The sequence below is a fragment of the Miniopterus schreibersii genome (assembly GCF_964146895.1).
Source record: "Miniopterus schreibersii genome assembly, chromosome: 11".
Taxonomy (NCBI): domain Eukaryota; kingdom Metazoa; phylum Chordata; class Mammalia; order Chiroptera; family Miniopteridae; genus Miniopterus; species Miniopterus schreibersii.
The window spans coordinates 2,330,747-2,357,493 of NC_138111.1; the positions used below are offsets into that span (position 1 = coordinate 2,330,747).

The following is a 26,747-nucleotide window of genomic DNA, read 5'->3' on the forward strand; positions in this document are numbered from 1 at the left end:
CTCACCTCCTCTCTCTGAGCCTCAGCCTCCTGGTGAAATGGGGCTGACACAGGCTTCCCCTAAGTGACCTGCTGAGACATGTGGAAGGGGGGCACAGGGCTGCACTCACAGCGAGACAGCCACCATGGGGAGTGGTGGTGAAGTCCCCCAACTCCCAAGTCAGGGCACTTTCCCTGCCCTGTGGGGCTGGGCCAGCCCTGCTGCTCCCCTGCTAGACTGTGGGAGTCCAGCCTGCTTTGCATGTCCCCACCCCTCACTCCTATCATTGGGGTCAGTGACTGTCCTCTGAGAAGGGTGGGGCATCCACCAGGGCGGACAAGGATCACGGCACTCTGCCCGTGGGCAGTGGGCACTCTGGGCCTGAGGGCAGCCCTCATCTCTCCCTCATCTCTCCAACCCAGCTCTAGGCACAGAGATCCCCAGGGTGCCCACCACCACCACCACCACCACCACGCCGTGGGGAGATGGGGGAGGTGCTAGGGGCCTGTGGGCTGTGCCAGGGCTGCCCACCTGATCCTCCGCAGGCCTTTCTCTCCCACTGAGCCCCCTCCCCATGCCTTCTGGCTCCTGCCTCTGCCCTTCCCCTTTGCTCCATCCCCTCACCCCCTCTCTCCTTCACCACCCTCCCCACACAGACATCAACGAGTGCGAGGAGGAGGGCATCGAGTGTGGGCCTGGCCAGATGTGCTTTAACACCCGAGGCAGCTACCAGTGTGTGGACACGCCCTGTCCTGCCACCTACAGGCAGGGCTCCAGCCCAGGGTAAGCGCTCAGTTGGCTGGGGGTGGGGGGTGAACTGGGAATGGGGCCAGGGGGCGTGTTATCTGCAGGGAGCTGGGCAGTTTACACTCTGGCTCTTATAGGCTGGACCCCTCCTCCAGGCCACATCCAGGCAGAGGCCCTCCTATGACCTGGGGTCAGCCCTGCCTGAACTCCAGGACAGTGCCTCTGTGCCCACAGGGCAGGGTGCCCACGAGAAGAGCACCTGCCTGCAGACTGGGCGCCAGTCTGCCTGGACCCTATTGTTTGCTGCAGTGATGTGTCAGCAGGAGCAAGGAGCACTGGGGACCCCGAGAGGCCAGAGCTACGAGAGGACTGGGGAACGGGGGCCAGGAGATGCACACATGGGGACACATGAACACCCACAAAACCCTGGACACAGGAGCACAGACACAGACACGTAAATGCCACCCAGAAACACAGAGGTCTAGGACTCAGACGCACAGACACACAAAAACACAACACATTGCCACTGTTGACCAAGATGCAGCCCCGGGACCCTGGCCGACAGGAGCTGCACATGCAGCGGTTAGGAAAAGCGCCTGGGTGATGACCTGCCCTGGCCCTGGGCTCCATGGTGCTGGGGCATGGGGTGCCCTTGCAAGGCTGAGCGGTATTTGAATCCCGCCTTCTTACCCTCCCATCCAGAGCAGGCGACACAGCTCTGGGGCCCTGGAGGGGCTCTAGGGGAACCTGCCCTGATTTGAAAGGGCGCGTCTCTGGCTTCTTGGGCCTCAGTGTGCTGACCTCTAAAATGGGCTGACAGTGGTGCTTGCAGAGAAGGCATCAGGGCCCTGGGAACTGCGGCTCACGGGAGAACCGCCGAGGCTGGGGCTGAGGCCCCGTGTCTGGGGCCTGGCGGTGCTGGATGGCAGCCGAGCCTGTGCGCGTGTCCCTCCCGCAGGACCTGCTTCCGGCGCTGCTCGCAGGACTGCGGCGCGGGCCCCTCCACGCTGCAGTACAGGCTGCTCCCGCTGCCCCTGGGCGTGCGCGCCCACCACCGCGTGGCCCGCCTCACCGCCTTCTCCGAGGCCGGCGTCCCCGCCAACCGCACGGAGCTCAGCCTGCTGGAGCCCGACCCCCAGAGCCCCTTTGAGCTGCGCCTGCTGAGTGCCGGCCAGGGCGCCGTCTACACCCGCCGCGCCCTCACCCGCGCAGGCCTCTACCGGCTCACCGTGCGCGCCCTGGCGCCTCGCCACCAGAGCATCTACGTCCTGCTCATAGCTGTGTCCCCCTACCCCTACTGAGGGGCAGGTTGTTGGCAGCAGCTTTGGGGCTGAGACCTCTGGGGATCCGCGGCGGGAAGGAGTGGAAATAACTCCTCACCGCCCAGGCCAGGTTGCTGGTGGGGCAGGTGGCCCTTGCGCAAGGGACGTCATCTTCTCCCGCCCCCCTGCGTCATCGGGACTTTCAGTAAACATGACCCTGTGCGCAGCCTTGACCCCGGGACAGCCAGGACATGAGCTGCCCCTACTCTCCCTACTTCCCCTGGGGGTGGAGGCCTGCAGGCAGGTGACAGAGGCTCCCCATCGGCGGCTAAGCCCACCTGCCCCAGGGGACCTAGGCTGGGTGGGACAACCCCAGGGGAGGGTAGACCCTGGGGTGGCAGCCGCGGCCACCTGCCCACACCTGCAGACACCTGGACCTGGGGTGTGTATTATACCATAAAAACTCTTGTTTTTAACCAGCTCGATTTCTCCATCCAGTTCTTTCATTTCATAAGGAGGGGCTGCCGCTGGGAGGGCCACCGCCCCCCTCCGGTCCAGGAGCACTGGACTAGGAGCTCAGCAGCCTGGCTCCCTGAGGGTAGGTGGGGTGGCCCAGGCACCTCAGGCACCTCTCTGGGCTCAGGTTTCTCATCCAAAAATATGAATATGACAATAGCCACCCCCTCCCCCCCACTGTGGGGAGACTTACAGGAGGAGGAAATGCATTAGCATGGCACCAAAAGTAACTCTTAAGAATAATCCTTAATTATTTTTAATGAATTAATTAAATTCAGTCCTTTATTCAAACAGCAGAGATTCATTCGGTCCTGATTATGTGCCCGACAGGGGACATAAAGTCCTGGGGCCTCACATTCTCGTGGCAAGGGGCTGAAAACAGGAAGGAAAGCAAGCGTGAGGTGTGCACCTGTTAGTTAGAGAGGGTGCCGGGGAGAAAAGCGGACTGGGGAAGGTGGGATTAGGGTTAGATTTTCCCCGACCATTCACAAATGCAAAAAACATCCTGAGCCTGCAGGCTTTACAAAAGCAGGTGGCTTAACCCATAGGATCCCCAACAGTGGAGTTTCAGGCTGGGTGGAGGGGAGCCTGGGGCAGCGGGGAGGGAAGAAGTGGGGGAAGGGCTGCCCCAGCCCTCCCACACCCCTCTGTCCGCCCAGTGGGGCCCTTCCTTGGGCTGAACAGCCCCCCTTTGTGCAACTCTAGGGGCGATAGGGTTCATGTTGTGACCTATGAACCTGCCCTTTGCTGGGCTGTTAATTTTTTATGGAGCTGGGAACTTGCAGCCCAGGAGACTCTCAGCAGAGGTGAGACCCGCAGAGTGGAGGGGCCCACTCCTCTTTCACCCCTGCTCTCTCCTACCTTCCTCTCCCCGTCTCACCCTGGCCCTTCCTGTTTGTGACACGGCCGCTCCTAAAATGTCCAGTGCCTATGAACCTGAGTAATTTACTGAATACTGGAGCCCCCGTAGTTCCAGAGGCAAAACATGGTACGCCTATTTCACAGATGAGGGAACGGGGACTCAGAGAAGGAGAGCCACTTGTCCAAGCTCACACAGCCTGGGGGAGAAAAGAAAGACTCAACCTCCAGGCTGCCCTGCCCTCACTCTCTGAGGAAGGAGAGGGAGGGCCAGGCGCAGGGGGGACGGGGGACCGCGGCAACTCAAGACTGAGGCTCCACCGAGGGAGTGCCCGCTGGCCAGTCTGGCCTCCCTCCTCCCCCACCTTATCCTAAACTCCCCGTCTGAGGCTGTGACAGGGAGGCTGGGGACAGGAGTGATTGCTCAGAGTCACGCAGCGAGCTGGTGGCAGACCTGGCCTTGAATCCAGGCTGATTCCCCGCCTGGCGCTCCCCCACCCATCCGCCCCGCCCTCCTCCGCAGGGACCCTCAGCCAGTGTAGGCAGCCAGCTCCTAGGGGTGTTCCCACTTCTACCTCTCCCGCCGCCGGCCGTCACCCAGGCTGGCCCCGTCCGGCCGCCCAGCCCCCTGATGCCACCTGACCTCCGGGGCCGTTCTGAACCATCAGGCGACGAAAACAACCCCGCAGGTCACTCATTAAACTCCGTGATGCAGCTTTTCCAAGAACCCAATAACTGGACTCTGTGTTCCTTCTGGGTGGGGACTGGCAACCTGGGGTCCAGCCTAGAGGGCACACTCTGTCCCTGCGGCCAGTTCCCAGGCCTCGGCAGAGGCCACGTGGCTTCTGGTGCCAGCCATGAGATGGCTGCAGGGCAGCGTGCTTAGTCCCTGCACACCGGGCCCCTCCACGACCTGCAGGTGCAGAGCCCTGAGCGGCGGGGGGGGGACGGCAGGGGCACCCCGTGGTCAGCTGCTCAGGCCCTGTCAGTGTCTACAGGCTGCCGGGGGGTCAACGAGGCCACATCCCTGAGTGTGCCCTTCAACACTTAGGCCGGTAGCCACAAAAGTGAGATCAACCCTTGGAAAAGGCACCCTGGCTGCTGCGCGGAGGTGGGCGGGGAGAGGTGGGGGGCCCAGGTGGGACAGGTGAGGTGTCTCCTGCGCCGGTGCGGGTGAGAGGAGGCGGCGGCCTAAGTTAAGACAAGGGGGGGGGGACAGGAGCCGGCATGTCCCTCCAGTTTATTGAAGGGAACCAGGCGCCTACGCTCTCGTGCCAGTGTGGGAGAGAGGGCAGGACAAGGGACCCATCTGGTGGAGGAGGGGGAAGGGCCAGGGGGCATCCCCAAGGGACAGTGAGGACCGGAAGGCGAGAAAGGGCTCAACCCCGGGAGCGGGGAGGGCACAGGGGCGCCGGGTGAGGCCCTCAGTGTGATGGGGACCAGCAGGTCTCTGTAAAAACCATTTACATCCATTAATATTTGAGAATGCATCTCTAAACTTAAAAATCTTTTAAAACACACAGTCACAATACCATTATCGCTATAACACTATATCTTAAAAAGACAAGTCATTCCTTGCTGTCATCAAATATCCTACCAATTCCCCTTTGATTCTAATGTATAAAATACGTGCAAAACTGCCATTCTCCAGAGCATTTTCACAATCTGTTGAGATTTTGCTTCCGGGCAACTGTCGTCAGTTTGGCTCAGATAAGCTCAAAAAATTCTCCACAGCTCTGAATGTTTCCTACGCTGACACCTGCAGGGACCTAATGAAACCAGCTCTTCTGGCTCTGGGGCCTGCTGACCAGTGCAGAGGAGCTGGAGGGAGACAGGGGTGGACGCTGGGTGTATTTAAAAGATACACGCATCTCAGACTCCACTGCCTCAGTTTCTCCACCTGGTCCAGCCTAGGTGCCCCTGTGCCTTTAGAGGGGCCACCCAAGGTCACTTCCCTGGGAAGTGTGCAGGCTCCTTGAGGAGCCTTGACCTGGGTGTGAGTGAAAGGCAAGGCCATGGTGGCTGAGCCCCAGGGGCCGGGGGGGGGGGGGGCAGAGATCCCCTCTGGTCAGGCCCCAGCCCTGGACCCAGGAACCTCTCTGCAGGGTGAGGGCTGGGGCAGACGTGGATGTCCACCTTGCAGATGGACGGGGGAGGCGAAAAGTGGCTCTTGCAAGAGCCGGCCCGTCTCCTCTCACCTTGACCTCTGCCTCCGGGCAAACATCCACACTAGTGCCCAGAGGGCAGGGCCCCTGCTGGCAGTTGGGTCCCTGTTTTCCTCTCAGGAGACCTGTGATCTCACCGCCCCTCATGTCACCAGCGTTTGTACACCAGGAAGGGACAGTCCCCTGGGCAGGAGCCACTTTACAGAAATGCAAGGAGTAAATGTCCCTACAGCCTGAGAGCCTGGCTCCTCCGATTCAGCTCCAACCTAAACTAGAGCAGAGGGTTTAGGCCAGAGCTTCAGACACTGGGGTCTAGACCTGTTCTGCCACTTACATGCTGTGCGGCCTCGGGGGAAATACACCCTCTCTCTGTGCCTCAGGCTCTCGTCTGTAAAATGAGGGCCATAGTAGCAACTTCATAGAGGGTAATCGCGAGATCAAAGACGGGTAGGAGAATAAAAGCAGTCGTGGTGACCACGAGGGGTGTGGGGTGGCCCAGACCCATGGGGAACGCTGGCCTTACCTCTCTTCCATGCCTGTCTCCCCCCCTTGTCCCCCAGCCATCCTTGACTGGCAGGGGCTCTTCCCTCACCTGCCCTCTTTCTAAGGTCTGGATAAGGGGGCTCTGTCTGAGGCCACCATTGACTTCAGGGAGCTTGGGGAACACCAGGCCTTATTGCCTCAGTTTCCCTCTCCACGGCCTCTGTAATAACTCCAAGGAAGTGGTTCCTATCCAACCACACCCTCCCCAACGTTCTCCAAGGACAGTGACACCTGGAAGGAAGAAATGAGGGTCATGGGATGGAGACAGGGCAGCTGGGGGGGGAGGGGCCTTCAGGTTCCCACCTACAATGGGGTGGGGGTTCCAGGCTCAGAGGACTTAGGAAGCTGGGGGTGTCCTAACTATGGCACTGCCTTGGGCTGGTCCCGACCTAGGTTTCACTGGGCTGTGGTGGGAGTGACGGTGCCTTGGGGCCAGTACACCAGGCTGGGAAACCTGGGAGGTGCAGAGCCTCCCAAGTCCAGACCGGGTCACCATTCCGTTTCTTTCTGCAACAAGAAGCTTCGCTCTGTGAACCGAAACTTTCCCTGCTGCCCGCGGTCAGCAGGCAGCCGGTCTTCCAGCCGCTATTCACCGGGTCCCCTGGGCAATGTGGTCAGGTGCCAGGCTCTGGGGAGACAGCCAGGGCCCCGTCCTGCACTGGGATGACACCCAGGCTTTCTAGTGCCACCTCCGCCTCCACCTGGGTCTTCTCACCGCACAGTGGGCTGCGGCTCCCCCGGGGCAGGTGCGGGGTCAGGGAGGGGCTTTGCGGTCGGCGGGGGGCACACCGGACAAGGGGGGGCACGGAACTCCCCGCGCCTAAGGGGCATTTGTTCCCACTCCCGCCTCCAAGCGCCTGTACGCTGCCCACGCGGGGCAGGTGGCAGGTCTCCAGCGGAGCCGGGTCAGGGCGGGGTGACTGCGCCCCGTGCGCCCTCAGGAGCCTGCGGGCACCCAGGGGCAGGTGGGAGGGGGTGGGAGTGGCTCGCTGGGGGGGGGGGCAGGGCTACGGAGGGAGGGACAGGCGGGCTCTGCCCACCCCAGGGTGGCCGGAGCGGGAGCGGCTCCAAGAAGGGGCGGGGCGGGGGCGGGGCGCGCCCCGCGCGTCCCCACGTGCCCAGGTCCCCCGCCCTGCCCAGACCCGGGGCTTATAACCCGGGCTCCGCGCTGCCAGCGGCCCTGCTCCGCCGCCGCCGCCTGCACCCCGGTAAGGAGCCCGCCCGACCCCCCGCCCGGGTCACCCCGCGGAGGCGGAGGGGCCCCGGCTCGGACCTGGCGGGGAGGGCGGGGAGGGCGCGCGCTCCCCACGGGGCCCTGCTGCCCTAACGCCTGGCGGCGGGGTTCCTGGGGGCCTCCGCCCGCGAGTCCCGGGTCTGGGGGGGCAGGTCGGGTTATTGGTCCCCTTCGCGGGGCGAGGTCCTTTCTGAGTTCCCCTTCTCCTATCCAGCTTCCTCTATGAGGCGAACCCCCCAAATGGAGACCTTGCGAGTCAGGGGGTGTGAGGTCCGGGCTTCTCTCGCCCCCTCTCTGTCCCCGCCTCTTTTTTCCGGGTGAAACCAGAGGCCCCCACCTCCGCCCTTCGCCCCCCCCCCCGGGTTTGGGCGCCTCGGCCCCCCGCAGCCGCCGCGAGCCTCAGTTTACCGCCTGGATGCGCGGCCGGCGCCTGGGGTGAGGCCGGGCTCCTCCCCAGCAGGGGGCGCCAGCCGCCTCTGCCTCCCAAAGGGAGGTGCGTTCCCTGCCCAGGTGGGGCGGGCGGCCGGCGGCCCTGGGCTCTGCCCTCGGGGCTCCTCGGGCTGTGGGAGGGGCCCCTCCGCAGGAAACGCGCGCCGTCCGGGCGGCTGCGCCCCGCAGGGTGGGAAGGTCATTGTGAAAGGGAGGAAACGCGCCTGGGCTCTTCCTGGGGAGGCCCCGTGACCCCCCCAACCCCGGTGTCCTCTCTGCGGAGCCTGGCCGTCTGGCTGCACATCTGGGCAGGAGCAAACCTGCCCTTTATCCAGGGGTGGATCCAATGGGCACCCGGCTTTGACCCCTTTCTGGTGACAGGAGAGGGCAAGTGCTGGAGGCCAGCAGACCCCTTGCCCCAAAGGCAGGTACAGCTGGGTGAGGCCTTGGATCTTCACCTCCGCTTCCCAAGCCTCAGTTTCTCCCTGTGTCACAGCTGCCACAGGCTCAGGGCTCCGGGCCTAGAGGAAGGTCTCCTTGCCACTGGGAGCAGTGCCCAGGTCGGTCCACGCACTGTGTCTGCGGTGTTGCCAAAAGCTAGCGGCGGGGATGGGAGACAGGCTCCCTGCCCTCCTACCTTAGGCTTTGATGGTAGAGGCAGAAACCGCCCAAAGGGGATGGGAACTTTGGGGATGGCTAGGAACTGGAGGGGTCTCCCTTAAAAACTCCCTCCCCCTCCCATCCCCCTCTCAGCCAGGACAGGGGGCACTGGGGTGGGGCCACCTGTGGCTATACCAAGAAGTAATTCTGGCTCTGCCCAGTGCCAGCAAATGAGCATGAGGTGAATCCTGCCCAGCGGAGTGCCCAGGCCGGGCAGGCACAGGGGCGGCAGAGGAGGAAGGCTCCTGCTCAGCGCCGAGCCCCTGAGCGCTCCCATGTGCCCCCATCAACTGCCTGCCTGCTCTGGGCTCAGTTGGCTCTGATGGTAACCGTTTCTTTTCCTGGCCCTGGGTCCCATGAGCCTGACTCTTGGGGGGATGGGGGAGAAGAGGGGACAGGCCCAGACTAACCTGCTATGCAAGCACTTTCCCCTGGGCCCTGGGAGGCTGCCAGGACAGGAGATGCCTACATTCCTGCACACAGCCCCAGAAGCAAGTGTCTTACCTGTGGGCGCCCCTGTGGAGAGAGCCTGTTGGAATTCAGGGCCTGGGGCTGTAATACTTTGGGGAAACTGGGATCTTCCAGGCCTTGGCTCCCTCCCTCCTTTGGGCAGGCGCCCTCCCCAGACTTGGGGCAGGTTCAATATTATTAGTAGAATGAACTCATAGTCAAGTGCCCTACACACTGGGGTCTCTAGGAGACCACAGATTCCCCCCCTCACTTCCCACGGCTTCCAGAAAACAAACTCCCCAATGAAGAGGGCTTGAGTGTCTGTCACCAGGGCCTGGTAAGACCTACTTAGTCTCCCTTCCACCTACCCCAAGGCATTTTCATTGAAACTGGGGACTCAACCTTCTTAAGCCAAGGCAAACTCCCAAATGACCCCCAATGCTGGGTGGAGGAAGCTTTCTGGGGTGCTGGCAGCCCCAAGAGAGCCCAGTGCTCCTGATTGACACTCCGGCCCCAGGAATCATAGCCGAGATCTGTCCCAGTGTGGGGCCTAGGACAAGCCTCCTGCCTGCTCCTTAGGCTTCCTCCCTCACCTGTTATTTGGGAGGAACACCCCTCCCCTGTCTGTCTCAACAACAACCTACAGCTGAAATGAGTGGGGTCTGTCAAGCAAATGGTCAGGCTGAATCCTGACAGCGCTACCTCGTGGTCAAAGTGTGGAACTGCAGTCTGGCTCTATCAGACACTGAGGGGGGGCTGCGAAGAGAGAGGAGCTGCAGTCCCAGCGCCAGGAAACCCCAAAGTCCAGGAGAATTCTCGTGGCCTAGGTGGAGCCAGAGTTTTCAACTAATGAACCCAGCTCCGCTGAGTTAGATGTCAGCGAGGGGTTCCAGAACATTCAGGGGGCTGTAGCCCTGACGTGCAGACACAGAAAATACTGATTGGTGATGGTTCATTGGGGAGTTTGTTTTCTGGAAGCCGTGGGAAGTGAAGGGGAGATCTGTGGTCTCCTAGAGACCCCAGTGTGTAGGGCACAGAGCAGGCAGTCTGCAGCCAGCCTGGGTTTCCAGCCCAGCCCTGCCAGCCGCTAGCTTGTTACCTGGGCAAGTCACTTAACTTTTCTGAGCCCCAGGTGGTAACAATAGTCTCCACCTTGAAGTCACGCACGTGGTTTCATGCACGTGGCACTGAGCGTAGTGTCTGTTTTTGTCATTGTTCAGCTCTAACATTTTAGAATGCGTGGGTTTTCTTAGCATTGAGCAGGTGCCCGGGCTGGCCTGGCACTTCCACCAGCAGCTGGCGGGATGGCTCCGGCTGGGGCCACAGAGAATGCCCCCTACCTTTCCAACTCGGGCCAGCCATCTTGTCATCCTTCCCTCCTGTAAGGGATGAGTGGGCTGGCCTTGGGAGCTGAGGCCTGCGGTGGGCCCTTCATAGAGGGTAGGGTGGGGCAAGGCTGGGATTGGGGGAGACTGAGCCCAGCCAGGATCCGATAGACACCTCCCCCAGGCAGGCAGCCGGGTGTCAGGACCAGAAGGGTTTTTAGGTTGTGTGGATGGTGAGATGGAGGTCTGGAGAGTGAGCGGCTTGCCCAAGGTCAGCCATCAGCCGTGACAGTGGTAGGAGAGTTCAGTGGGCAGAGGCTTCGTGCCCAGCTCTGGGCTCCTTCCCCCAGCACCTCGCTGAATCCTTGGGGTCCTGTGGGAGATGGGCTGCCCTCGCCCCCATTTTGCAGATGAGCAGCTTAAGTAACTTGAACCCGGGTGTGGAGGACCCAGACAATGTGTTTACGCGCTCACTGGGCTGTGGCTGACTCTCCTCCTCCCTGTATACCTCCCCCAGTCGAGGCCTCCGCTTCATTTAGTTTCCGCAGCTGGCAGAGGGTGGAACTTCCCCAGATGCTGGGAAGGCGGGAGCAACGCCAGTGTCAGATTGCATCATTTCCCCAGGCCACCGCCTAGTTAATAATCTCTGCACGCATTCACGGCCCGCCAGCGTGCACATACACACACATGCACACACACATGCACACACACGTGCAGGCATGCGCACACACAGTCGCTCTCAGATGCACACTCCCAGATGCACGGGCTCTTGAACACCGCCCAGACCCACGGCCGAGGTTCTCTGCGCCCCCCCATGCTTCAGTGGGGGGCGGGGCAGTTAGAATACAGCATGGTGGGGCCGCCGAGGCTGAGCAGGACAGACAGCTGGTGGTCTGTCTGCCTCCATAGAGCTGCCCCTCCCCACCCCGGTGCCCACCCTCTTGGCTCCAGGTGCCTCTGGGAAGTGGCAGAGCAGGGGTGACTAAGAGCTGGGTGAATCTTGGGCCCACAATGAGTCTCCCTGTCTCTAGCCCACCCCAGCCACCCCCGGTGTCTGATCCACCTGCGTGCTCCCAGACCATGCCTTGCCCCCGCAATTCCCTACCCCGCACCTTCCCAGAGAGGGGTAGCCTTGTACTCACACGTCCAGCGACGTGGGTCTCAACCCTGGCTTAGCCCCTTCCCGGCCAGACAAGTCTTTGAGGCAGTTCCTTAGCCCGTGCCTCAGTTTCCCCGTCTCCAACATGAGGCAACACCGTGGGATATTCAGCGTATAGTAGACTGTTCATTCTCTTGATTGTGGTGATGGTTTCAGGGGTGCTGAGACTTATTCACTGGGCACCCTCAAGGTATGCAGATTATTGTATGAGTATACGGGATGCACGCCCCGCCCCAACCACACCTCCCCAAATCTGCCTGCTCAGCCAGGCGGCTCAGCGGGGCTTCCAGCGGCCGGGAAGGCTAGTCCAGGGCCTCTGCCCCCCACCCCTCACCCCCCTGGGCTGCCGCACCTAGAAGCTGAGCAGCTTTTTTTTCTGCAGAGTTCGCCGCGCGGTGACGACAGATTCCGGAAGCCAGGAACCCGCACCTTCAACCCCAGGTACTTCCCCCTGAATCCCGCTCGCCGCCCTCCCACTACTCCCCTCCATCCTCAATGGTCCCCTGCCTGAGATTGCCATGGGCACCGCCTGTTGGCCCGGGGGTCAGGGCCTGGTGAGTCACCTGCAGCCCAGCCTGCGGGGGACAGGGCCCGGCAGGTGGCTGAATGGCCAGTGGAGGGGAGAGTTGTGGAGACTGATCAGAACCACCCCCAAACTCCCTGTCCCGTGAGGTGTTTTCTTCCAAGTCCTAAGGGCAATACAGGTGTGTGGGCCCTGGGGCCGGCCGGTGGGTGGGCTGTGAGATGTCAGGAGCCACACAGAGGACGTGTGTCCGGTACACAGTCCGGCTCTGTGTCCAGGATCCGCCGCCAGGCTGGGCCAGAGGGCCAGGCGTCCCCTTTGGGCCTCCAGGCACACGGGAAGTGTTCAGTGTACAGGCTCCTGTCGGGGTGGAGATGGCAGGACGCCCTGCTGGGGTCCCCAGGGCCTGCGGAGGGTGTCCAGTGAGGACTCTGACCGTGGCCAGACTGCAGTATAGGCGCCCCCACCAGACACAAGCAGGCTCCCTGTAGCTGTGGGCCGCTGGGCCCCGCCACCTGCTGACCCGACGACCTCTAGCCAGTGCCTCGCTGTAGTCAAAGGGAGGGACAGAGTGGGCAATGGTGCCTCTGTCCTCTGTCCACAGGGACACATCTGTCCCCTCACCTCCTGGGGAGGAGCCGCGGGTCACAGAGAGGTACCAGGCCTCTGCGGTCTCCTTCCCTCTCTGGGCCTCCGTTTCCCCATCTGCACCCTGGGGGGCGGGTCTCTGAGCTCCTCCCAGCTGGTCCTTGTCAGAGTTGAGTTCACTGAGGTGCTCAGCGCTGTTTCCCTGCTCAGAGGAACTTGCACGTGAACAGAGCTTAAAGTCCCAGTATGTGAGGGTTCACTGGGCCCCCGTGGGGAGGGATGTGGGCTCTGCCCCCTGGCATCCTAGTCCACCCACAGCAGGAAGGCAGCACTGCATGCAGGGAAGAGCCCGGGCTCTGGAGCCAGACAGACACACTGACCTCTCTGAGCCCCGGTCTCCCCCTCCTCAACGGGCATGACAACACCCACTTCACGGGATCATAGGGGGGCCCAGTGGGATGCACGCGAGGCCCCCAGGGCCCTGCCTGGCACTGTCTGAGCTTAGCAAGGAGCTGTTCTGATTGGAGTGTGCGGGGCTGCCGGCAGCTCCTGGCTGCTGTGTCCTTTGCATCCCGGCCTTGGCCGTGCTTCTCTAGCTGGAGGGGAGTTGGCTCCGAGACATCCCCCCCCCCCCCACCAGCCCCAAGCTGCTGTTGCTGTTCGCCCAGTGTGGCCTGTAGGTGCCTGCGTGCAGGGCCCGGGTCACAGTCGGGAGCTGGCATGGAAGGGGCATGGCCTCAGGAGGAGGAGCTCCTCAGCTGGCCCTGGTGGTGGTGACCGGCCTGTTCCGATCCCCAGTGGCAGCTGGTCCAGGGGATGGGGTGCCCATGGCCGAGGTCAGGGCTGGGGCAGGGCCAGGAGGGAGCTGTTTGCAGGGGCCGGTGGGTGGGGATGGGCTGACTCCGTCGCTCACGTTCCTCCTCCACTCCCCCCAGACCATGTCCGGCAAAGGCTCCGTGGTCCTGGCCTACAGTGGTGGCCTGGACACCTCCTGCATCCTCGTGTGGCTGAAGGAGCAAGGCTATGACGTCATTGCCTACCTGGTGAGAAGGCTCCCAAGTGTCCATCTTCCTACCTGCCGCCCGTCTGCTCTCTGTCACTCTCGCGTGCCTGGCTCCCCTCCCTGTCTGTTGGACTGTAGGAAAAGGCTTCCGGTTGTACTGCCTCAGTCTCCTCACCTGTAAACTGACTGTCCTTGGTGGCCCCGTCTGAGATGTCCCCCAGAGCACGGAGTAGGCTGGCTCTCATGTGGGTGACTGAAGGGGGGGCACCAGTGCCACTGGCCCAGCCTGCCTGGAGAGGGACAGGTGGCTCAGGCGTGCAGAGGCCACACGGTCCTCCCCTTTCTGCAAGTCCCGGCCAGGCCCCAATAATTCAGCAGGCCGCAGAACCTTACAGCCGCTGAGCGGGCGGAGCCCTTGCAGCCCACCTAGTCCTGGAATGGAACAGGCCGCAGGCCATAGGCAATAGGCTGTGTAGGATGCCGGTCGCCCACCCAGCGTCCATGTCAGACATCCCTGATCATTCCTGACGAACCTGAACGTGGCCTCCGAATCTTTCTCCATGTGGCTGTGCTATTCAGGGCTCCTGGCTGCAAATCCTAAAAACTCCAGCTCACACCAGCTTAAGCAAAAACAACAGGAGCCAAACTCTGTCTTGGCTTTCCGGGAGGGGGCGGCTGTGGGTGTAGATAGATGGTGCAAGGGAAGCCTCTGACCTTCGAGGCCGTGACAGCAAATGCCGCAGCCCAGCAGCCAGTGCACAGGGCCACCTCGGCCAGCCCTCCGCCCCACAGGGTCAGCTCCCAGAGCTGTCGCGGCTTCTCCGCACTGGTTTGTGCCCTTTCCCCTCGCGTGAGGCCTTAGCCTCACGGAAACCCTAGTCTGAGGGCTACTGTGCGTGGAAGGCGCTTGCCCTGGGCCACCCCGGGGGGCTGACACGCTTTTCTGCTCCTCAGGCCAACATCGGCCAGAAGGAAGACTTTGAGGAGGCCAGGAAGAAGGCGCTGAAGCTCGGGGCCAAAAAGGTACCACATGGGAGGCAGGGGCTGGGGCTGGGGCTGGGGCTGGGAATGGGGTTCTCACGTGGCGGGGCAGCAATGCACTCTCCTGTCCCAAAGCTCCTTGTCCCCTGCACGCCTCCCCTCCCCCTCCCCACCCGTCTCACCCACTCACCTGCCCAGCTCTGCGAGCATCAGCCATCCGCCCGTCCCCAGGCCCACCCGCCCACTCATCTATCCATCCGCCTGTCCGTCCCTCATCTGTCTGTGCTCAGCCTCCCTTCCATCCATTCAGCAGCCTCAGGAAACTCCAGCGGAGTTCAGCGCATGGAGCCCAGTACATTTAATCATGTGACGAGGGAGCCCCGCGCTGGGTGCGGGCCCGTCTGGTGAACAGGCCAGCGCGGTCCCTGCTCACTGGGCTCACTGGGCTCACTGAGCGGCTCTGAGGGTTCATCCCTGGCCCTGAGCAGAGCCGGTCCCTCTGCAGGGCGCCTGTAACTCACCCCGGGACGCGGCCCGCGTGCATTTCACCTTCCCCCCGCTGGGGTGGAGATTTAGCCAAAGGAACCGTCCCGACCCCCTCAGGACCGAGCCTAAGTGCGCTTGGCACCGGACCCAAGGCAGGAGGAACAACGGCTCACCTGTGCTCAGTGCCGGCCCTGCTGCCCATCACTGCTTTTGCTCGTAGTGAACGTGTCATTACAGCAACTCTTTTTACTCGGAGACTCCCTGGAGGGTCCTGAGAACCCCTGGGGTCTACATTTTGAGAACCATTCCTCTAGATTGGGGTTTCTCCACCTTGGCACTGGTGGCTCATGGCTGGCTGTCCCGTGCATGGCAGGATGCTCAGCAGCATCTCTGTCCTCTCCCCACTAGATGCCAGAGCCCCTGCCCAACCCAAGTCGTGAAAACCAAAAATACCTTCAGGTATTGCCAGCTGACCCTGGGGACAAGATCGCCGCTGGCTTTTGTGGATGACATCTGTCTACTGCTCTAGACCTTAGGAGGCAACTAAGTTTCCTTTCCGGCCAGGAATGCCGTGCTGGGAGGGATTAAAGGGACACAGCTGGTCTGGGGGCCGGGGTATCGGGATTGATTAACAATGTCTGCCCCGAGCGCAGGGTGGAGAGGAGCGGTGCTGTGTGCCGGGATTGGTAGCGGCTATCCCTACTCCGGGTGCAGAGTGAAAAGCGGAGGTGCAGCTTGCCCAGGGTCCATCAGCAGTGTCTGCCTCAGACACAGACAGGACGTCCCCTGGGCTCTGCCTCCTGACTGGTGGCCTTGCTGAGACTCCCTCCCGTGGCTCCCCCCTAGGTGTTCATCGAGGATGTCAGCAAGGAGTTCGTGGAGGAGTTCATCTGGCCGGCCGTCCAGTCCAGTGCCCTGTACGAGGACCGCTACCTCCTGGGCACCTCCCTGGCCAGGCCCTGCATCGCCCGCAAGCAAGTGGAGATTGCCCAGCGGGAGGGCGCCAAGTATGTGTCCCACGGCGCCACGGGAAAGGTGAGACAAAGGGTGGATGGCACTGGGGAGGCCGGGTGGAGGGAGAGGAGACAAGGGCTGCAAAGGGAGACACAGGCAGCCGGGCAATGGGCCAACGGCCCCCGAGCACAGGTAGGTTTCCCCTCATAACTGCCAGGTGCACAGCGACAGATTGGCCTGGGTAGTGAGTATCCAGGTGTACTCACAGCTGCACCCTGGGCTCCACGTGCCGTGAGTTCCGCGTGTGGTGGGAGCAATGTCTCCCCATTCAACAAACTTGAGGCTGGGCCTTGGGGACATCGCCACTGGCCGGCGTCACAGAGCATGAGTCACCACGCTAGGTGGTGGGGAGGGTAGGAAGCCCTGAGTCAGCAGAGCGGGTTTGAGTCCCAGCTCTGTGGCTCTTCTGTGTGGCCTTGAGCCTCAGTTTCTTCATGTGCAAAATGGGGATAAGACTGTGCCTCAGTCTCCCTGGGATGCTGAAACTAAGCACCACAGACCGGGGGACCACAAACCGGGCGGCTTAGACAGCAGAGAGGTGCACACTCACAATCTGGAGGCCGGACATCCAAAGTCAGGGTGCCAGCAGGGCCGTGCCCCTCTGCAGGTGTAGGGAGGGGACTGGTTCTGGTCTCTGCTGCCTCCCTGTGGCTCAGGCAGCCCTCGGCTTGTAATGGGTGCATCTGGTTTTGTGTCCAAATTTTCTTTTTTATAAGGACACCAGTCATGCTGGGTGAGGCCCACCCTGATGGCCTCCTCTTAACTCGGTTACCTCTGTGAGACCCTACTTCTAAATAAGGCCACATTCTCAGGTGCTGGGAGCTAGGGCTCCCACTTCTCTTTTGTTGGGGACACAATTCAGCCTCTAACCCCTATGCCTGGCCCTTGGGTACCCGTGTGGGCTGGACTCGTGAGCGTTTTCACAAACACTCCAATCCTGAGCACCTTTCGAGCAGGATGACGGGAAGTCAGATGAGGGAGGTGGGCAGACCTGGGCTATGCTGCCTCCCCCTCGAGGGTGGCAGGAGAGAGTGCAGGAGAACCCAAAGGTTCAGGACTCAGGGCCTCAGGGCCTGCGCAGCTGGGTTCAGATCCCGGCTCCCCGCGTTCACCCGTGTGACTTCGCTGCCATGCAGACAAAATGGGACCAGCTCATGGGGCAGGTAGAAGCCACGAGTAGGATACTGTTCCAGTAGAGTACTCGGCACGGGCCTGGCACGTCACAAATGCTCAATGGCAGGGATGTGTCCCGATTGTATGATTATCAGACCTGTGCTGGGGTTTCCTGCAGGCAGGGGAAGGTCAGCAAGAACAAATGTCAGCGCAGAATGAAAAAGCTCCCGAGCCATCTCCTCTGTCCATGAGGAAATGAGCTGGGCAGTGAGATCCCCGTTCCAGGAGGTATTCAAGCTGAGACCAGGAGGTCAAGACTCCAGACAGTCTTCTGCCTGGGGAAGGTCCCTCCAACCGTACCATCAGGACTGAGCGCGGGTGGCATTCAGGGCTGGTAGAGTGGGCGGGTGAGTGGGTGATGGGTCTGGCCCTGGCTTACGTGGCTCTTGGGGTCCAGGGAGAGCCCCAGGGTAACCCCCACACTGCTGGCCGGAGCCTCCAGCAGCTGTGTGCGCTGCTCCACTTTGGTCACGAGAGGGCAGCAGAGGCCGACATTTGAGACTTTCCGGGGCTGATCCTGGGGGCGCAGCTGGAGGAGGCAGCCACCCAGGCTCCTCTGTTCCCCACCCTGCCCCTGGAAGGCTGTGGTTCTCAGAGCAGCACCCTCTGCAGCGGTTGTGTGGCCCCTTGGGACCTGGGGGTGTCCCTGCAGTTAATACTCAGGGTCCAAAAGAGGAACAGTCAGATTTGAAACATCTCTGGGGGCCCCACGACCAGCGGTGCGAAGGTCACAGGCAGGGGTGTTGGTGCCGCCCAGGACCTGTCACCTCTTCCGGAGGTCGATGAACGAGGCATACCCCTGTGCCTTCATATTTGCAGGACCCGGGGAGGTCCCCAACAGCCTCTGGAGACAGTTTCCTAGAACTGAGTGTAGAGGGAGGACCACAAAGGCCTGGGGTGGGATCCAGAAAATTGACATTTGTGGGAGGGAGGGTCCAGCCGCCTGCAGGGGCTGGGGTCTGGCTGGGGGTGGGGATCAGTGGCTACATATCAGGAGGTAGGCCCTGGGGCCCCTGAAGGCAAAACCAGGGCCACGTGGCGCTGGGCCTGCAGGAGGCCTGCAACCCCAGAGGCAGATCCCAGTAGGACATCTTGGCAGAACTTTCTGGAGGGGGTTCACCATGCAGAGAGAACTGGGGTGTAAGCAGATGGGAGGGGGCCCCCCATAAACGCAGAAGAGGTCCAGCGAGCCAGCCCCGAGGTTCTGGCCTGTGGGTATGCCAGCTGCCAGCCTGTTTCAGTTGGGGGGAACCAGGGCCTCAGGGGTCCTCGTTCCAGCTCATGGTGTCACCTTCACACATTTGTTCATCCGCTCTGTGCACTGAATACTTGTCCAGCACTGACTTGCCTCCACGCGTGGGCACAGGGCACAGAACGGGCTGGGGGGCACTCGGGGACTTGGGAGCCCTGACCTCACAGGGGTGAGGGATGGTGACACTGAGACCTCTGGCAGAGCAGGTGTTGGCTAGTGACACCAAGCGGGAAGGGCACTCCAGGCTACAGGCACAGGCTGTGCAAAGGCCTAGGGGCGAGAGGCAGCTTCCCTCGGGGGCCCAGCCTGGCACAGAGCCCAAGCTGGGGTCCACCCCTCCACGCCCATGGACACCTTGGCCCCTCCCCACCGGAGAGCCGCACAGAAGCCGGGGTGCCCTTCCGGGCCGCCTCCTTCCCACCAGTTTTGGGAAAGGGGCCTGGAAATCTGAGGCTCTGGCTGGGGCAGGGGTGTGGGGAACAGGAGTTTTGTAAATGGCGCCATCTGTATGGCTGGCCTGGGAGCAGATGGGCCACCCCCGCCCAGTCCTTCCAGTCCCTGTGGGCGCCGCACCCACACTTACACACGTCTGCACATGTGCCAGCACATGGATGCACATGGTGTGCGTGTGGCCGCTATACCCCCTCCCTGGGCCCCGGGGTGCTGCCAGGGGCTTCCCTGGTGCCGGGGGTCCTGGGGTGAGGGATTGGAGGGAGCGGACGGGCTGGGATAGAGTTTAAACCAGGCAACCTGCTTGGCTTCTTGAGGGTCTCTGGCTCTGGAACAGATGGGTGTCCCCGTGGTGGGTCTGGACGGGCAGACACCAGCCCAGGTGCCTGTCTGAGGGGGCACAAGCCACCATTGTTCTGGGGAAATGTGAAGCCGTGGGGAAAAAACCACGAGGATATGCGACACTAGGCCATGTGCCCTGCAGAATAGCCTGCTTGTTATAGCTGCCAGGGCCCTCGGGCAGGTGCTTCCCTGCCTCCTTCCGTCCCTGGTCCCTGACTTGGGCGTTATAACAGAGCCTGCCTCGGGGCTGCTGTAGGAGCCGGTGAGCTCCCCGCGTGGAGCAACTGAGTAAATGCGAACTGTCGGGATTAGTGTGTTGCCTGCTGGCTGTGTGACCTTGGGCAAGTGACTTTACCTCTCTGAGCCTCACTTCTTCATGTCAAAAACAGGCAGAAAAATCCCACCGGCCCCAGGTGGCTCTGGGGGGGGGCGGGTGGGAGGGGGATACAACCAGCATATAGTAGGTGCTCACTAAAGGGACCCGATGGAGGGTGATGGGGTGGCGGTCTGGTGCCGCTTGTCGCCCCAGGAGATAAAGGAGGAGCAGCCTCCGCCCCTCTGCTCCTGGCTTCTGGGAGAGGGACTGACGCCTGTGTTTCCGCATCAACTGACAAGACTCTGGGAAATAACACGTTACTCCTGCCGCTGGCCCGCTGCGCCCGTGCAGTTTTCACAGTAGGCAAAAGGCCCCTGTTATTTCCACGGCGCTGTGCCGCTCGGGCCACCGAGCTGATGGCAGGCAGGGCGCTGGCAGCATTGTCTCTGGGTCTGGGCTCTGTGCTGGGCACCCAGGGTGGTGGGGCAGGGGGCCTGGTACCTGGGTTCAGGCCAGGCTCTCCCCCCTTGGACTGGTCCCTTCTATCTGTGGGCCTCAGTTTCCCTCTGTATTCAGAAAGGAGCTGAGGAGCAAAGGGCCCTCGAGCAGTCAGCTGGTTCCACCCCTCCCTCCAACCAGCCACGGTGTGGATGGGAAACTGAGGCTCAGAGAGGAGACGGGATTCCCGACTCTGTGGATGAGGGAGGGAGGACAGGTCACAGCACTGTGAGCCAAAGCCCTGAACTTGGCCTCGGGGCTGGGCCAGGCAGGGCTGGGCAGGTGGGGGGCCCTCAGGGAGAGGCTGAGGTGCAGGCAGCTCCCCTGGTCGGGAGTCAGCGGGGCCGGGCCCCCCACCTGCACACGGGTGTACCCCCTGAGTGTGCACATGTGTGATGACTCGTGTGCATCCCATGTTCCTAGACATGCACGCCCCCATCCTGCCACGTGCCCACACATACCTGTGCACACACTCCACCTTTCTCACCTTTAAAACAGAATCAGCACCCACTGCAGAGGTTCTGGGAACCACGTAGCCGGCTTGCACTGAGCAGCCCTCAGGCCGTTGACCACACACACCCCCGGCCCCCTCCCCACCCCTTCTGCGGCTCCTGACAGCCTCTGTTCTGTGTTTCAGGGGAATGACCAGGTCCGGTTTGAGCTCACCTGCTACTCACTGGCCCCCCAGATTAAGGTAAGAGGTTGCTCCTCTCGGGGAGTGAGCAGGGGGGAGGGGAGGGGGGACTGCGGCCCCTGGCGGTGGGGCATGGGGTTCTAGGAAGTGCCAAGGACGGGAACAGGGTACACCTGAACCTTCTAGGGGTGGGTGGTGCCCTTCTTTCCCCCAGAGAGCTCCTTGCACTCACACCAGCTGCAGGGGCACAGCGCTCCCTCTGGCCGCTTGTCCCTCCCAAGGTGCTGCCCAGGTGTCTGGGTAGGTCAGGGACACGGGACAGACAGAAAAATGTTGCTGACCTTCAGCCAGTGTCCTTGGGGCTCCAGGGTCTGGCTTCCTGGGTGCAGGTGGAACAGTTCTGATACGTGCCCGGCCAATGCCTGAGCTTCTCAGAGCCCTCCTAGCCCCTAAGGCTGCCTCCTCTCAGCTACCTGAGCCCTGACCCCTGGTGTCTTGGATTATTTCCTGGGATGGGAAGGACCTTGGGGACACCCCTGTCCATGGATGCCACCCAGGCATGAGAGCACATGTTGGCACTGCCCTCTCAGGCTGATGGAATGAGCTCAGCGCCCCCCAGTCAGGCTCTGACTCCCCTCCCTTCCCCACCTAGAGCAGCTCGGCTTAAGGGGAAGGGAAGCGAGGGAAGTGGGTTGAGGGGTGGCGTGCGTCGTCTCTGGGCCCCACTGTCCCAGAGCAGGGCTAGCTGGGTGGCTACAGCTCCGTGGACCCAGTGTTCAGGAGCCTGGCCCTCTGACCGGGGGTGTGATGAGAAACCTGAGGCCTGTCCAGTTCAAACCCTCAGGTCTCAGGTGGGGAGACTGAGGCCCAGAGGGCCAGGAACCACGAGGGGACACACAACTATTCTGCCAGCGAGCTCTGGTCTCTCCGAAGCCACCCCCCTGGACCTGATCCCGTCCAGGGAGCAGCAGGGGACCCCCAGGTGACCACTGGAGTCTCCTGCCCCTTAGCGGAGAGGCCATCCCTGCAGCTCTATGGCCAGGAGCGGCCAGCAGCAGGGCCCCCGGTTCTGACTCCTTGCCCCTGTCCAGGTCATCGCCCCCTGGAGGATGCCCGAGTTCTACAACCGGTTCCAGGGCCGCAGTGATTTAATGGAGTACGCGAAGGTAGGAGCCCACTGGTCCCTGCCTACGGTCCCCTGGCGCACCCCTCCTCTGGGGCTGTCTGGGCCACCTGCTTGAGGCTGGGACTGACCCTGTGCCTGGGGGATGGAACTTCTGTCCAGCTACCCCCGCTTCCCCAGGGGCCGGCCCCACAGAGATGTGTGTGGTCCCTGCCTGGGCTGGGCCTCTCCAAGGGGAGCCCCCAGTCTGTGGAACTGGGGGGGGCTCTGGGCCCCCTCTGCCTCCTGTTTCTCTGCCACCTCTGCTGTGTGTGTCACTCAGGGGACAGCCAGGGGGTGTGAGCCAGGCCATTTTCTGCCCCTCAATTATCTCGCTGCTAATTGCCCCAGTGCCTTCCCAGGAACAGGTAGGCACTCTGAGGAGCAGCGGCCGACAAAGGCCTGTGTCAAGCCAGCCCTTTTGAAGTACAAGTTGCAATAAAACATATTAGAAGTTTTGCATCAAGATCCTTAGCCTCTCCCCGGGGTCCCTTTCTTTTTAGCGACTCGATGGCAGCCCTTGACAAACAGCCCCAGTCAATCAGACGGGAAAAGCAGCTCTGCGCACGCAGCAGAAAATTGCTCAGGTTTTAAATAGCAGTCGCCGGGGCTGGCTGCGCGCTCCTGCCGCGGCCAAGGTGCCGCGTGGCGGGGGACGCGGCGGGGACGTGGCCCTGCCCCGCCGCCGGCATCCCATTAAGGCCCAGAGTGCTTGGAGGAAAGAGCTCCTCCGCCATCTGTTGTTTTATTATTAAGAGGGGAGTTTACAAGAGCAAGCCCATATGTTGCCAAACAAATTGTCAAAAAGCAGAGCTATTAAGAGACCGGCTTGGCGAGCCGCCCCCCCTCCCGTCTCCCTGATCATACAGAATATGGGATCTTTCATCTCTAAGAATAATGAATGGGGCCCGCCCCGTCGGGGCTCTCGGCCTGCCGTCGGGCTCGGGAGCGGGCTGGGGCTGACCCAAACACTGCCCTTCATGTACCTTAAAGGCCCGACAGAGCTGCTCCTGGTTTCCCCGGCAAAGTGGATTTCGGGAGTGTTGCTTTCGCTCATTCCCGGACTATGGGGAGAAGGCACTTCCATCCCGAATAGAGAGAGTCTGCCCGGGAAAGACCAGTCCGTGTCCCTCCGCCATCCGCCCTCCCTTCGAGGCTGGCGGCGGGCGGACTTGAGCCCTAGGGAATCGGCACCTTCCGGGAGGAAGGGGGTGTCTCCGCGCCCAGGAAATGACCGGAATAACTGAGCAGCAGCCAGGCTTTGTCCAAAATCCAGAGCCAGGCAGGCTCTGGTTCAGCTTAGACACAAATCCAGAGGGCTTTGAACAGCCCTGCCTGTGAGACCCGCATGTCTCCGAGGCCAGGAGGGGCTGCGGGCGCCGCAAAGCATGGGCTCACTGCCTCTTCACCTCCCCCGAGGCTGTCACCCAGGGGCGCAGCACTTAGGACACCCCATCTTTACCCTTGTCACCATCATTTTTTTAAGCCAGCATTTATGTAAACGTCGGAGATGGTTTATTTCCTGTCCTCCGTGGCAGGGAGAGCGCCCTGGGTCTGGGAGTGTCCAGGACAGAGGGGAGGGAAGACAGAAGTCCCTTTGGTGAGAAACTGCTGCTACTTTTGGCTTTGTGCGCATCTCTGTGCCCAGGGCCTGCTGCCCATCCGGTTCCTCCCTCCTCCCTCCCCTCCCTCTCTCCTCTCCCTGCCCTGCTGGAGCCAGTGGGAGAGAGAAGGCCAGAGTGTGTCCAAAGCACCCCCCACACCAAGGCTGCAGGACGGCCCCTGGACTGTCAGCCCTGCAGGCCCCTGGGGTTCCCATCTGCACAGAGCCCTGCTCCCCGCACTGGGCCCCTCTACCTGGAGAGAGCTCAGGACGAGTGTGTGGATTTGACTCTGGGCAACTTTGGGGGACTAAGGGCCCCCCAACATTGAGCAGCCCCTAAATAAGGTGCTCCCGTTTGCCTGTGTGGCTTAAACTGAAGAACATACAGATTCTAGAGTGCAGGTGGCCTTCTCCTGGTGACGCTCGGAAAACAAGCCCAGAGGGTTTCAGCCTGGTTTATTTTGGAAATTTCAAGTGGTGATGAAGGAGACATTCCCTCCTTCGTGGGAATGAGGGCTGAGCCAGGTGGAGCCCCATCAGGAGAGACGGGAGACGATGCCAGTGGGACCCGATGGGCCAGGGCCTCCGAGCTTCCAAGACCCACAGGGCGAGGTGCTAAGGGGGTTTGGCTTAAAGACGCCGGGCTGGGCCTCTGAGTGGCCTCTGCGCCGGGTGTGCATGGGGAGGGGAGAGCAGGTCGTGATGCACGTGCTGGCTTCCAACCTGGTGTCAGCCAGGGGAGCACGGGGTCCCCGAGGGAACCTGCCTCATCTTCAATCAGGGCTGGGAGAGGTGCGCCTTCGCGGTGGCCACCAGCAGCCTTTCAGGCCCAGCGTCTTGGTGGCGCTGGGTCTTCTCCTTGAACAATGGGTTGGGCTATTTGAGGAGCAAAACACAGAGCCGGTGGAGAGGATGGCAGGCCTGCCTGGTTGCTCCTTTTCGGGGTTGCAGGGTGCTGTTCATGGCGATGTGCTCGGCAGGGGTGGGGCTGCAAACGAGTGCCAGGACCTCTCACTCGCATCCCTCCTTTTCCTGACCCAGCGCTGAGCCCTGTGGGCACTGAGGCCTCGGTGGAGATCTACGGGGGAAGTGCGGTCCATCCCGGCTCCTGGGGTCACCGTGGGGGGCACGGGCGGTGCTGGGAGGCCCTGGCACAGTGCCCGGCACACTCTCAGTGCTTCCAGGGGCCCTTGAAGTGCAAGTCCAGAATTTTCCAGAAGGAACCTCCGAATTCAGCGTCCCCTCCTCAGCATGTCAGACACTCGGCCCTGTGGTTCCTGCGTGGGCGCCTCCCCCTGCAGCCCGGGCAGGGAAGGAGACGGGTGTGGCTCCAGGGTCCTGCTCTCAGGGAGGCCAGGGTTCGGTGCTCCCTGGGACCTTCAAAGAAAACCAAGGCGGCTGGGCCCGGCCCTCACGTCTACTTCACACTGCCTCATGCTGCTCTGTCCCCTCCCTGCAGCAACACGGCATCCCCATCCCGGTCACCCCCAAGAGCCCGTGGAGCATGGACGAGAACCTGATGCACATCAGGTAACACATCCGCCACCCCCCTGTCGCCAGACCTGCCGACACTGAGAGCGCCTTTCTGGGCTGGGCCAGGACGAAGCAGTGAGGGGACACTAGCGGTCCCTGCCCTGGCGGAGCGGGGCCTCGGGGAAGGGCAGACCACGCGATACCCAGCTTATTTGCAGCCCTGCTGCGTGCCAGGGTGGATAACGGGCGCCCCGCCTCCTCTGGGGTATCGGGGAGGGCTTCTCAGGAAGGGCACTTGAGGTTAAAACCTCAGGACAAGGAGGGACTGGCCAGGGTGCCGGGAAGAGCATTGAAAGCAGAGGGAACAGCATGTGTGAAGGCGGAGGGAACAGCAGATGTGGAGCCCCAGGGCTATGCCCCAGAAGACAGAGAAATGTCCCAGGCTCGCTCTTGCCACCTGCAGCTCCCACAGCCAGCTGGTGGGCCCAGAATGTTCCAGGCGAGGTTGGCAGCTGTTGCTCTGGCAGGGAAAAGGGCAGGCCAGACTTGTGTTGCGGGGTTGGGGAGTCAAGGTTTGGCTGTGTCCCTCTTGTCCCTCCCCTGATAACCTTAAATTCCTTTTCCCTCTGCAGCTACGAGGCTGGAATCCTGGAGAACCCCAAGGTAACCCCTGCTTTCTCCCTGCCTTTGGTGGTGGCTGCTCAGCACCCATGCTGTCTGATGTGCTTGTAGCCTAATTCGAAATTTCACAGGGGGCGGGCATGGCGCTGGGGCCGAGCCCTGCCTGTGTTCCCAACCCTCCCACCAGGCCCCCCACCGCCGGCCCACTGCACGCTGCATTTTAAGGGCCCCCCATCCCCACCCCGTGCTCTTTTTCTAATTGCTGCTGGATGAATAGGGGAAGGAAATATTTCAGGGCAGCACAGAGAGAGAGTGGTTGTGGGACAATAAAGAAACAATTAGGCAGATGAGACACTTGTGGGAGGGCCCAGCCTGTGCCCACCAGCTCTCAGGCCGCTGCTGCCTCAGTGGGGGGAGGGGGGATTAGAGCCTCAGGACCCACTTGTCTGGGTTTGCGCCCCATGCCTGCAAGGCAGGCCACCCCACCCCTGTCCCCAGCCTTCCCGGCTGGGCCTTGGCTCTTTGAAGTTTAGGATTTCTCTCCCTGGGGTGTTTCCCTTTGTGTCTCCCCCTGCCCACCGTGGGAGATGGGGGAGGCAGGGTGAAATCTATCCTGGGAAGAGAAAAATCCTTTTGTCCCTGAGGGAATGTGTCTCTGTGCCCCGGCTCAGCCCCACACCCGGTGGCTGGTTTGGGGGTGGGGTGGGCTGCGTGTCTGACCGTAGGGAGGAAGTGTGCTGGGGGGGGGGGGTGCTCAGGCAGCTGGGTCTGGGGGATCCAAGAAGGCCAGCTGGAAGGGAGAATGCCCTGGTGGGTTGGGTGAGGGTGGGGGGAGCTGGACCCCTGCCGGGGGTCCCAGCCTGGCTCCTTGCAGGCACCAGGCCTCCTGGTCTGTGTTGGAGATAGTACATCATGTGCCAGTGACCGTTTCTGGAGCCAGGCCCAGGGTTAGCATTTCTCTGGCTTACTTTCCTTGGTTCCTGGCTGTGAGCATCCTAATTCTATGGGCGAGGAAACTGAGGCCCCCCAAGGGAGTAGGGCTGGTGCCCAGATCACCCCATGGCAGGAGCTGGCCCTCTGGCCTCTGTGGCTCCCCCACTGCCCATGGCCCCCCAACCCCCTCAACCCAACCGTGTCACTCAAGACAGCCCTGCACCCTTGCCCCCTGGGGGCTGACGGCCCCATGAAGCTGCTGCCTGCTGGCCACAGGTTTTTCCAGTTCATGCTCTGCTGACCCCACGACACTCAGGCCAGCCACCCCTAATTAGCCAGTCACTCAGCGCCAAGGGGGGCAGGGCAGG

General features: G+C 61.9%; 2 protein-coding genes across 2 annotated transcripts in view; both read left to right on the top strand.

Moving 5' to 3' along the window:
* HMCN2 (hemicentin 2) overlaps positions 1-2,469 on the top strand; it is a gene marked incomplete at its 5' end in the record, with an annotated part of 129,630 nt that extends 127,161 nt beyond the window's left edge. The window contains 2 exons of the mRNA XM_081152147.1: positions 636-762; positions 1,685-2,469. Of these exons, the coding sequence (XP_081008273.1) occupies positions 636-762; positions 1,685-2,027 (470 nt within the window). The 3' untranslated portion in view covers positions 2,028-2,469. The remainder of the gene's footprint in view (positions 1-635; positions 763-1,684) is intronic.
* Positions 2,470-7,088: 4,619 nt separating this feature from the next.
* Positions 7,089-26,747, top strand: part of ASS1 (argininosuccinate synthase 1) — a 44,823-nt gene continuing 25,164 nt past the window's right edge. Inside the window, exons 1-9 of the mRNA XM_081152366.1 lie at positions 7,089-7,278; positions 11,710-11,768; positions 13,374-13,481; positions 14,396-14,464; positions 15,755-15,943; positions 20,591-20,647; positions 21,679-21,753; positions 24,812-24,882; positions 25,458-25,488. Coding sequence (XP_081008492.1) covers positions 13,377-13,481; positions 14,396-14,464; positions 15,755-15,943; positions 20,591-20,647; positions 21,679-21,753; positions 24,812-24,882; positions 25,458-25,488 — 597 coding nt within the window. The 5' untranslated portion in view covers positions 7,089-7,278; positions 11,710-11,768; positions 13,374-13,376. The remainder of the gene's footprint in view (positions 7,279-11,709; positions 11,769-13,373; positions 13,482-14,395; positions 14,465-15,754; positions 15,944-20,590; positions 20,648-21,678; positions 21,754-24,811; positions 24,883-25,457; positions 25,489-26,747) is intronic.